This window comes from Anopheles darlingi, chromosome 3 (genome assembly GCF_943734745.1).
Source record: "Anopheles darlingi chromosome 3, idAnoDarlMG_H_01, whole genome shotgun sequence".
Classification (NCBI taxonomy): domain Eukaryota; kingdom Metazoa; phylum Arthropoda; class Insecta; order Diptera; family Culicidae; genus Anopheles; species Anopheles darlingi.
The window spans coordinates 29,575,939-29,588,683 of record NC_064875.1 but is presented as its reverse complement, the minus strand read 5'-3'; the positions used below and the strand labels follow the sequence as shown (position 1 = coordinate 29,588,683).

General features: G+C 47.2%; 1 protein-coding gene across 2 annotated transcripts in view; it reads left to right on the top strand.

Annotated features, from left to right (window-relative positions):
• Nucleotides 1-12,745, top strand: part of LOC125954089 (CD151 antigen-like) — a 52,238-nt gene that overhangs the window by 26,268 nt on the left and 13,225 nt on the right. For both annotated transcript variants that reach the window (XM_049684097.1, XM_049684098.1), the window contains exons 3-4: nucleotides 2,127-2,933; nucleotides 3,054-3,966. In XM_049684097.1, coding sequence (XP_049540054.1) covers nucleotides 3,598-3,966 — 369 coding nt within the window. In that variant the 5' untranslated portion in view covers nucleotides 2,127-2,933; nucleotides 3,054-3,597. The remainder of the gene's footprint in view (nucleotides 1-2,126; nucleotides 2,934-3,053; nucleotides 3,967-12,745) is intronic.

The window sequence follows — 12,745 nt, the reverse complement described above, 5'->3', positions numbered from 1 at the left end:
CCCAGACATGCTTCCGTGATGCTGCTTCTGCTGCTGCTACTTCTACGAGGAAGCATTAAAGAATTACAATATTTCCCTTTTGCAAACGGACAACGCCATGCATTATAAGTTGCCGGTTGCATCGGCAATCTGAAGCGACAAGATGCATCGCGTTTGGGGAAAAGTTCAGATTTTCCACCACCATCACCACCAGAAAGCCCTTTGTCGCCACGAGAAGTTTCCACCGGCAAGCAAGTTGTTTGACCACCGGGATGGATCCATCAAAGAAGGGGGACAAAGAAAGAACACTAACACGACGACGACAAGCACAAGCACAGATCTGCTGAATCATATGTTCTGTCCTTGTAGAATTCTCACTCCCCGTCCTCCCGGGAGGGAAAACAAGAGAAATTACCTTGGCACTTGACCAGCAAAATTTGCTGTCTGGTGGGGAAGCAGAATATTCTTCATATCTCTCTCTCTCTCTCTTGGCGAACGAGATGCAACGAGTCATTCATCAAACGATCGGTGTCACGATGCAATTTTTGGTGACAAAGCGCATTAGCACGCACACCACCCGTCTGGAAGTTCGAGAGAGAGAACGTTCACTTATGAGACCGCACCGCGAAATTGCTGAAGTAAACTGTGCTGTGCGATTACAAACATGAGTTATACGATTCCGCCCATCATGACGCGTCGCGCTGCTGACTAGATAAGGAAAAGACGCTGTTTTTTTATGTGCACAAATGGCCGTAAAATGTTTATTAGAAACCACCAAAGCACACATTGGGGCCACACTTTAGAGTGCTCGGTTTTATGGGGAGTCTTATTTCTGTGTTTTTTTTTTTGGTTGATCTAAATTGTCAAATGGCTGCTGTCGTTGACGGCACCGGCATCATGCTTTTATGCAGCGAACTCTTCGGTCGTCACAGCGAGGACCACGAGGATTTCTCGAATCTGTAGACACCTTGAGACACAGACAGTGACAGCACAGGTTGCATGATGACGGAGGAAAAACGGATTCGGTGGCAAAATCGGCAACGGAACAGCTCCCCGGTGGGAAATGCATAGAGCTTCATTAATAATGCACGTCACTGGCATCCTGGAGAAGCAGCAAGGCAAAATATGAACCAGCGCTGTGCAGTACGCTGGCCGGTTGCACGGTTTGACTTTGACCGACATTTTGTGCACTGTTTCGTGCGGATCGTAGTCAACCGGGAAAGTCGTCGGCAGGCACGTCGTTTCTCGCTTCGAATTGGCCTACTTGTGCCGTAGTTCGTAAAGTGTTTATTTTGCATACTTTTTTCTGCACGAGTTTTGTAAAACTTTCTAAAAGAAGTCTTTATTATCCAATTACCGGTCAACCAATTGAGAGGGGGAGGGGGCATTTTTCTCGGTTTTTTTCTCTCATTTTTCTCAGCTTTTGCATCAACATTCTTTATATCCTCACGGAACGTCTTCCGGCATCAGGAAAACGGAGTGGAGTGGTACCGTTAGCGGTCATAAAACTTTCACGTGACCGTGTTCTCTGCGCGTCAAATGATTGATGCTGCCAATCATCGTCCACTATCGATGCCCGCCGTTTCGCCACGATGCCCAGTGCCAAGCCACACGGTGCCGTTGATGAACCCCGGTGGTAACCAAGACGTTTCACACTATACTGAACCTACGAGGCTAAGGTATACGATGCGCTCCGAAGTCTGGAATTCGAGCTTGGATGAGAACAATGTTAAGAAGACTGCGGGATTCCGCAGTTCGATCAAAATCCAAAGCGACGAGACTCGCGGCAGTAAATCAAGCGGATTCGACCGCTGACGTTTACGGTGCGCAGAATTCCCTTCTTCTTCTCGGCGGTGGCGGTGGTCGGTCGATAATGATGATTAAAAAGGGCGGCTTTTTCTCGCTGAAAGGCACCTCTACCGTTCCGAATTATGACACCGTCCCGATGGTTATCATTCCGTTCGTTGTGATGCGAACGCGGGCGCTCTTCTCTTCTCTGGAGAATCCGCTGATCTCATGAAACTGAACATTCGATGCACACTGAAGATAGCTCGGTTGAAGAATTGGGCTTTCAACCATTGAAATATATTCAAGAAACTATGCTTAATACACCAATATTGAGTTATTCTATTCTTGTTTCATTTCAGCAATCAGCCGTCAACACGAACAGATTCGAGTGATGCTTTGTCGTGAGTTGATTGCGGAACTCATCTCGTCAAAAGGATTCCACAGTGTAAAGTGTAGGGCAGTGTAATTAAGCATTACTCCGTGAAGTGCTCTATTCCATGCTCCTTGCATCGTTCTCTACCCCGAGTGCCGAGGATCAAACGAACTTGGGTAAAAGGAAAGGAAACGTCAACATCCAGCATCCTCGCAAGCTGCAGCTCCTGAGAAGTGCACCACAACCACGGACACAATCCATCAGACATCCACAAAGGAAGAGAGCTGCAACCAGCACCACCAGACTGTCTCTTAATGATGATCGAAGCGACGCACTCAATCAACCGTCACCAGCGGGCTGCATTCAATCAGCGCGACTAACCGCATCGCTTTAACGACGTCCACTTCCCAAGCCACCAGACACCAGGACACCAGGGCAGGAGAATCGAAACCGATTTGCACAGAACGGTTCGCATGGCGTAAACATAACGCAACGCGTGACAGTTTTAGTGCGTTGTCCGGCTCCAAAACTCGACTCCCAAGAAAAGGGACCCTCGACGCGAACTCGAACTCAAACTCGAACCAGGCGCTTTTACAATCGTTACCATGCCCGTCACTGCTGGTCACGAAACAATCGTTAAAACAATGCAGGGTGAGAGGATGGTGCAGAACCACCACCACCACCAGCACCGTACCGTACGGTGACCGTGAACGTCTTCAGCGGTCCTTTCAGCCCTACGGCTACGGCTACGGGTACGACAACCGTGGCGACCTTTGGCGGCCATTGCTGAATGGTAAATTTTAATTGACCACCTTTCGAGCTCGGTCCCGGACTTCCGAAATCGAGTTTCTCATTCTTTCTCTTTCCCTTTCTTTCTGTTTCTTGCTTTCCTCCTTCTTCTTTCGTGCTGTAGCGGTGCAAAACCTTACCTTCGCAACGTAAAGTGTAGGCTGGAGGAACTTCAGGCCATCAGGAGACGGCGAAGGTCCCAGAGACATTGGCCACAAATCATTGCGCTACGCAAAGGCGAACGGTCAGCCCCCGGTGGGACGTGAACGTGGTCGCCACATTGTGCGTGGGTAAAAGTGTAAATATATATATAAAACAAGAAGCAGGAAGAAAGGAAGAAAAGAAAGAAACATTCCCGGTGCTCCAATATACTCCCTAGGCATTCTCAGGGAGGCGTTCTTCCTCGGCCCTCGGTTGTGGTTCCAAACACGATAGAATATTTATGATACCATCGCGAACTCGTTAGAACTCGTTTGTGAGCCCGAAAACCAAATCGATTATACTACGGGGTTTGTGTACATTACATGCCGTGCCATAAATAACCGATAACCAACCAACCGACCGACCGACCGCGACCGGACGCGTCTTCGCGAATTCAAGTTCTGGGGATAAGACGCCGTGTCGTGTCGATCTATTACTTTGTCGCATCGCGCTTGACCCTCACTTGAATGTCCTCACCGATGGGACACTTTCATGGACCGGACGACGCATCCGAGATCGAACCGTTCGATCCCGAATCGCTGCTTAGTGAGGGCCACACGACGACGGGAACCACGTCCAGGATGTTGCGGCGTAAGGGCCAAGGACCGAGTCCCATCATCGTCAGTGGGTCCGATGCAGGGACGAGCAATGGTCAGAATGGATCCCGCGCCAAACGCAAAAGCTTACCCACCAGTGGCCACCACAGTAATAGCAGCAGCAGCAGTAGCAGTAGCAGTCGAAGCAGTAAAACACCAAAGCCGAAAACACGGGATTCCGATTGCTGCAGCATTAACTTCATCAAGTATGCGCTTCACACACTCAACGCCCTCTTTGTCGTAAGTATTTTTTGTTTTTGGTTCTTGCTTCTCCATCATTCTTTATCACTACAGATTTAATATTTTATCGCACATTCGACAACTCCGGTGCTGGATTGTTGCATTAATCATTTCGATCAACCAAGGATCGATCGCAAAACCATTTGAGATCAAGTGCAACGCGTCCTACAACTTCCACAGCATCTTGCCTCTCTTCTGGCACTTCCGCATTTCGCAGACAAGTTAACGAGACATCGCCTTAAGGAGTCAAACCCCTCAAACTGATTTGGACGCTAATTTGAGCTCGATCTTTGTAACGACTCAATCGCACTTTCAAATAAGCATATCCTACAAGAGGAGACGAGAGAAGTCGAGAGAAGTGTTCCGTGTCGTGGAACGTGGAACGAAATGCGGCGCGAACAACTAATGAAATGTCCAACCCAAACTGTGCACCGTCATAACAAGTTTTCAATTTCGGGAGCACGTGTATCAAGCCGTTCCACTCACTCCTAGCCTTGAAACGCGCAAGGTGCTGCTGTTCGACTGTCAGGTGCTATTCGACGGTTCTGTGCTGGTGCTACGAATTCCACCTTACCTCACACACGCACGTGCCCCGAAGCCGGCTTGAGAGCCGCCAACTGCGACGAAGGCACATCATATTGGGAACAGGTTTCCCGGGGCCGGGCCTTTAAATCTGACATGCCGCGACCACCGCGACCGGAAAACGGTTATCGTGGTCGTTTTGGTTTTGGGACCGTTTCTGGGGACGGCCGCTACTGCTTGCGGCATACACAGCAGCAGTATCATTCCGGTTTCTGACTGACTCATGCAAAAATTCGAAACAGAATTCGCCGCATTCGTCGTTAGTAGGCTGTGCGAACGAAGAAAAAGGTAAAAAAAAACAAACCAGCCCGAAATAGGTGGCCACCCTAGGAGGAGTTCCAGCGTGCCTCCCGGTCCAAATATTCCCCCGATGCTAGGCATTCTTTACAATTTATTAGCCAACACGCCTCCGCCGTGGAACGTCACGTCAGCACAATGCCAACCATGCCGGGAAGGTCGCAATGTTTGGCCGCCGAATTAAGCCCCTAGACGCCTAGGGCGGACCGGTGGATATGCAAAGGGCGACTGTTTGCGGATCGTTTCAATTCACGAAATCAAAACAAATCACCTGAGACCTTCCTTTGGGCCGCTTGTGTCATAACTGAAGTTGCGAAGGAATCCCTGTTGGACAGCCACCATTTTGGATCCGAGAACAAGAACGAAGACAACAACCATTCTCCCATGACATGTCTGGCCCGAGAAAACCCAAACCCAAATGCTTCGCGTGCTAATGCCTAATCGAAATGGAGGGTTCGATGAAAGAATGTGCCCTTCCCCCCGGGGGATAGGTGGCCGAGGGTCCTTATATTCAAATTTAAGTGACTTTTAAAACACTCGCTGACAGATTGTAATTGATGTCCATTGGAATGCATGGCATCGGCTGTTAGAGGCGCACCCCGATACCGTTGCCTTCGGTTTGCCTACCGAGTGTGTTGGCCAACACTTCACGGCGACAGAGATCAGACCCTCCTCTCTCTCTTCTTACTGCACCGCAAACGCGCTGCTGGAAACTTTATACCTTGCTTTCCACCCTGGCATCAATTGCACTCCGAAACCCACACGAGAAGAAACGGTCGGCCGAGAGAGAGAGAGACCCCAGCAGGCCATGGTACAGCAACCGGCACGACGTAGGCATGACGATGACATACACCACCGGGGAATACGGTGGGAATGCTAATCAACCGTAGGATGTCGTATATTATCTTCCGGGAAATCTTGGCAAAAGGAAACCAACACCATGGTTTTCGATCTTAATTCCGTTTCATATCCGAGGAGCATGTTTAACAACGCCCGCCCCCGGGGTTTAAGATCATATTTATCATATCATTTCCAATCCCACTATTATCGGAAGGATGCAAAATTGCTTTTGATATCATCGTACATCGTGCATCGTGTTTGGTCGAGAACACTCCCAGACAATGCACAACAGCAGTGTAGCAAAAACGACGTGTATTGTGTTCCTAAACAATACTTTACGTATAGTATGACAATCCGGGATGATTCAACAACATGAAACAGTCTTTCTTCCCGTGAACCCGTTCAATACCGAGTATCCCGGGGTGTTAGTTTTGACAAGATCACATTTCGTTCCCTGATTGCAAACTACCAACTCCTGCAACGTAGACATTAACTTACCGGCTTAGAATGGTTCACATTTCGAGCAAAATAATAACATTCTGTGCTGAGGGCGGCGGCCTCACAGATTGAAGGCAGCTGTCAGCGGTGAAATGCGGTGAGGTGCGGTTAAAATAAAACAACTGTCACACACACACACAGAACACACGCTAGAGAGAGATTCAATCAGCAACTCCGCGCTGACGAAGGTGCCAATTATGACTTTCGTTTCGACTCGAATCGAATTTCGTTTCGAGGCCCGTCCCTAGCACACTTCTAAACCTGCCTCACACATCAACGCCAATGACAGGCTGGTTGTCAAATCTATCATTTACCCTGGGAGGCATCCAGAACTGAGTGAAAATTGGATTGCAAATTGAGGAGCGTAGCGTTCTGTTCTGTTCGCACACGATGCGGAACTGTTTCGTCACCTCGTTCCCTCTTCGGAAGCTTCGGAGCAGCAGAATTCGACACCGGCTCCGGGTGTTGCAGTTGAACTCTGTGTTATGCCTTGCACAGCACAGCCTCGATAATCGATCGACGACTCTTTCGACGCTAAATGTTACGGCCTGCGGATTGCAGGTTGTTCGTCTAACGGTAGCTCTCGAATCTGGTGAGGAATCATTTCAGCGACACATCTTAAAAACCACACAAGATTACTATTTCTAGCATCGCGGGATTAGTGCAAAGAGGCGGGATCATCACACGGTACGGCCGTCCAGTGGGGCCTCGAGAACGAGGAGGCGAACAACTTGACAAACATTGACATTTGTGTGCAACTATTTTCTTTTGAGCCATCCCTAAATACCATCACGAAAGTTAAACGAACCCCGGAACCTCATAGTGTCACACCTTGGACACGGACACGGAGCTACCTTGAGCAGCCGCATTTTCGGCTGGAACAGGAACAACGACGACAGCAGCGCTGTGGTTTTCGCGCTGTATTTGATTTGAACTTGAAAACTATTCCAGCTACCAATCAGCGGCCGATCGATTGGAACCACTTCTTCTGGAATTCGATCTCGAGCGGCAGCCAGCAGCAGCCGCCGGTATGTTCGGAAAGCAAACCTAACACCCCTGTCCCGCACTAGAGTGCTGGCACACAATGGGTTCTTCTGCTGTCCTGTCTGGGCTGGGTCCAGGCTTCCTTGAGTATGTCACATAGACACAGACACACAGCGGATAGGGGGAGGCTACAAATGTGATCAAATAAAGATGTGGCATGTGGGATGGAAAGAAGCCATGTTTGCACCTTTCTCTACGTTGATGCTAAACAAGGGATCTCTCGAATTCCATGTCATTACCATGTAGTTCCCCCGGTTGCCTCTTTGCCGAGTTTTGGACCCAGAACGACCGAGATTGTGTGACACTTCTTAAAACGGAAGGTGGAGAAATGGAACCCCGGGCACGGATAGGGTTCGTTTGCCCCGCATACTGGAGTACCAGTATGCCTGAAATGCAACTTACACCTGGAACTAACCTGGTTCCACCTGTTTACCTGTAAAGAACATTGTAGCACATCATTCCCAGAGCACTCCGGACTGTGTGTAGTGTCCAATTCATTGAGGTCTCTACGTTATTTACATACGCTTGATTCAATATTCACCAGCAAAACCTTCGCTCTGCGCCACCTTTCTCCGTACGGTATCACGTTCTAGGTCCAGGGTCCCACTCACCGTACCAACACTTCGATTATCGTCGGTTGAGTCCAATACCACTTGTGGCCCTTTTGCCATAGCAATTCCCGGTTACAAAGTGGTGATGAAGTGACTCTGCATGCGAGCTAATGAATCTCATCGATGTGAGCATACCAGTTACTCGAGCGCTCGAGAACCGAATGGCCTCGTTCGGTCACCTCGTCGTAGTGATAAATGTCCGATACAGGATCCATCCAGTAGGAACGATTCGACAGCGATCCGCCGGTTGTACACTTCCGCCCGGTCCGGTGTACGAGTTTATTTTGGCCAAGTTTACCACAACACAACATGATACACTCTCCCGGGGGGGTAGCAAATGACATCAATTAATAAAACCGTCGTTCCTAGGCACAGCAGGCCCTGCAAACTGTCCTTACTAGCAGTTCCCTCGTCACCACCACAGCAAGCATGGATGTAATTTGAGTCCTTCCGTGCGCATGGTCCGGATTTTCCGAGTTCAGCAAGCATCGAGTGAAAATGGTGTTATTTTGAGTGCTTTTGTGAAGCTGTCGACGTAGCTGATTGGTTACTGTTAATCAACACAATTTAGTGTTCATATTTGTTAGCCATTTGCTTTACCGAATGCAACAATTGCGCTTTTGAAAGCGCTTCAATTATGAATGGCGCTAGTTAGTTCCGGCTTATCGCCTTAATAGTGGGAAGGTGATTACAGATCTGATACCGCATAATGGATAGAATGTTTGTAATACAACCACACCTACTTAATGCCCTTTGTGTGCGTTATTGCTCCACACTAAGTTCGATCCCCGGTAGCAGATAACGTATCATGTAACCCACATTTCCCACACTAACGTCCGCTGTGATGTGTCATTAGTGATCGCGGTTGGCTGAGCGCGCTCCCTGTCACATACCGGATACATGCTAATTATGACAACAAATAATGATTAATCTATGACTATAACGTTGATTTACCATGCCTACATCGCACTGACGACCTGGTCTGGCTTTCCGCACGACTTGCGCTTTCGCTACTACGCGAAGCGAACGGCTCTTGACTCTTGCTTGTTTCTTGAAGTATGTTTCATCGAGCAAACGAAGCATATCGCCAGCGTAGAAGGAATGTCGGGAGAGTTTTGAGCTCAGGTGCGGGCACCTATGACGCACCGGTAATCGTATGAAGAGTGCTCTGTCTGGATAAGTCTCGTGAAATCGTTCGAATGGAACGACATTTAACTAACAAACCAGCTCTACGCCACTCGCACTTCAGACACTCGACCCGCGGTATGCCACATAGCCATTCAAGAGCACCAACTGACGAGAATTGTGGGCACAAGAACAGCGCTCACAAGTGGCGCGTTCCACTCAGACACTACTCGAAAGTTCGTTGGAAAAATGAGGCATGTCTCCCACAACGCGTATTACGTTTCACGATTCACGATGCCATGTAGCTGGTAGGCAGGTGAGGAGTTTCACTGGCTTATCATTATAGGCCACTGGAGGAAGAGTTCATCCATGGAAATGGCTAGAAAAGGAGCAGCGGGTCTTCGTGTTTTACCGAAAATTAACTGGCAATGGGAACATGAGCGATATAATTTTGGAACAAGTTGTTTAAAATAAGAAACATCATTTTTCATTTCATATTTTCTTTTACAACTATAGTACTACACATAATTGCCTGTACTGATTGGTATATAATGGTACATTAGAATATTGATTTTCTACAGCTGAAAATCTTCAAACATAAGGGACTTCCTCCTCTAACCACAGTCCTGGTCGCAAGTTTCACGGTCACGGGGTGGAAGCTGCCAGCAAACTGTTAATTTATGGACAAACGAATAATCGTGACTGCGATCCGGGCACGACGCAACAACCCGAAAAACGCACAACTAATTTATGCCTTCACTACAAATGAAGAGTTATTACCGCGACGATGAAAGTTCGCGCGGATGTCCAATGAGTCCGAAAGTTGTTACACTTTACCGTTTGCTGGCACGTACAACGAACTCCCCGAGAAATGTCAATGTACGACCAATCAACAGGAACTGCCTCCGCCTGGGGGGTGGAGAAGAAGAAGACTGCCAAAGATTCATGACCACGACACACAGTGACCATTCCTCTACCATTCCATTTGGTCCGGAGTCTGGTTTTCGGGATTCGAAATCAGAACCAACAAGCTACCATTTTACCCGGCAACAGATCGACCCTCACTTTCCGCATGACAGCAAACGTCGAACGCGCAAACCACTGACCCGCCGACCACGGAGAGTCAGTCAGAAAGCCAGTGGCGATATTCACGTGTCCAAACGGAAGTCCACCATAAATTGTGCTCAAAGACTAAAGCTTTTTATTTACTAACCAATTGGTACACTGGCAAACGCTGGTAGAACATCAGGGCGTGGGTTATTTATGGCAAAAATGTCTTTGGAAAATTTAGGCCACACCGCACCACCATCACCATCACCACAACGACGTGTTTCTATACCGCACGCACCGCAAACAGCGAGCTCCGGAGCCCAAAAAGGATACCCCATGGAAGGCCATCATTCATTAGGCCAATTTCGGACTTACACCAACAGAGACGTCCACCGGCGCGACCATTTCGGGCGACCATGGCGGCAAATAATTAAACGGAACTAAAAGAAAATCGTTTTCATTTGGAAAAAGTGCTTTTAGTCCACGGGGAACAGCGGCCAACCAGTTGGCCATCCCGTATCCTATAATGACTCTAAATTTTGCTAAGCTCAACCACACACACACACACACACCAGAGGACCCTGGGAGAGGAACTCCATTAGCTCTGATTGCTTTCCAATGCCACAAATAGACGCAGCCGCAGCCGATTGGAAGCTGTGCTACACGAGGCTGATGAAGATGTCATTTTCGGCAGCATTAGGTAGCATGTTGACCGCCATAAAGTGGCATTTTGGAGTCACTAGGATACCATCGCAGGAGGCCATCAAAGTGGCCGTGATGTCACCGACATCGGAGATGAGGGCGATCGTTCCGTCCTATAGCTAAATGTTTTAAACTTTAACTTTTTCGTGGCACACTTTGGATATTTGGAATGACGTCTATGGTTTTTTGTCCATATTAAAGTCTATTTTCTTGTTCAACAATATACCATCATATTTTTCTCCAATTATTGTTGCATGGATTGCGAACAATATGCATGGCTCCAAAGAAGAAGAATCTGGACTCCTTTCATCATAAATAATGTCAAAGACCATTACTTTTTGAAGTCATTCATCGGCCAGTTACAGAACAAGCCACTCAGCGGAGAAGTGCGGCCAAGCGTGGTCTAGTTGCACCTTTGAAGCAACAGAAGAAGAAGAAAAAATCAACCCGAGGACGTGTCCGACGATCGCCGTCATAAGTAGCGAGCGCACAGAGCGTTCTGATTCATCACCGAGGACTTTCAACTCGCCACTCCCGTGGTGCAGCTGCCCGTGACATCCCACCCCCTTTCCCATGGTCGTCTGAGACGATGTTTATGTCCTCATTTTTGCCATCGGGGAACGGTCACGGTTAGCGAGGCGGACACTCTCGCGCCTTACGGGCGGCGACATAGTGCTGATACCATTAGCCATGCTAGCCAGCGTGACCATCGCGTGATGCTCGTCGGTGATGCGAACCGCTTCACGGCGCTGAAAGGTGGACGCTGCGCTCTCCCCGACCAGTCCACCCGAGAACGTTAAATCCAAGCGTCAACCTTATGCACAACCTGGTACAACACTGCACTCTCCGGCAAGTGCTCAAGCATCCTCTATATTTTCAAGCATGGTGGTTTGCTTGCACTTTCGTGGGTTGTAGAGAGAGAGAGAGAGAATGGATTGAAAGAATCCAAGCGAGTGATAAACAGGAGATTAGATACGGTCCCGGGAAATGGTTGGAATGCGATTCAGCTGTGGAGCTTTTAGCACACAAAAAACCGTATTGCACTTTTTGTCTATTGAAAACAGGTAACTTTCCGTGTGAGGTTTTACGATGGTACCATTCTAGCAACTCATAGGTATAATGTAGTAATGCAAGTTAGAATAATAAAAATCATTCTTGAAGCTTTTACAATATTAACTTCGTGGATAACTCTCGTTTATTATACTTTTGAAATCGATAATTCTACAAATCCTACATTGCATTACAGCATTTGGTTGTATTTTATATAGCATCTGTTTGATGTGTTATGCCATTAAACAACAGAAGATAGTGTTCAAAATAGTTACATTTTATTCGCTTTTAAATACTAAATTTGAACACCAAATATCTCGATATTAATGACGATGCCAAAATAATAATTCAATTTGGTTTTGGTGATATAACCAGCTAGTATTCCCAAAGTCATCATTTGAACTCACATAAAAGGTTTTGCCAATTATTCCAGGGTTCATCTCTATATTTTGACTTTAGATTGTGCTTCAAAGCATCATCTGCATATTTTTGCAATCTTATTCGGTGTATTATACAATCATCTTCCCTTCGACTATTAGTCTCATTCAAATAAATACTTTATAAATGATCGATTGCCATATCATTTCAACTCAAAATAAGTAAAATTTAGCATTGCTTAAAAAGTTTAATATATAAACTATTTGTAAACATAAAAGTAATAAAATATTGCAACGCGCTATGTACGAAAATAGTGTAAAAATACTGCTAACAGTTGCTGCAGCCACACGCAGCCAAAAAGCAATCGAAGGTCTTGGTAAAGCATCAAACTATTAGGCAAAACAAACTCAAGTCCATTATATCGTCCAAGTTCTTCCCGCAGCTTGTGACTTTCTTCTCTTATTAATTTACATCCATACTCATGCTTCATGTTTATTCTCCGTGAAGAATGATAAACGATCATTTCAATCATTCTTGAAGGACACAATATCCATCAATAGCATCCACCAATGACTTTTGATTGAGAATGATGCTGGTACGTT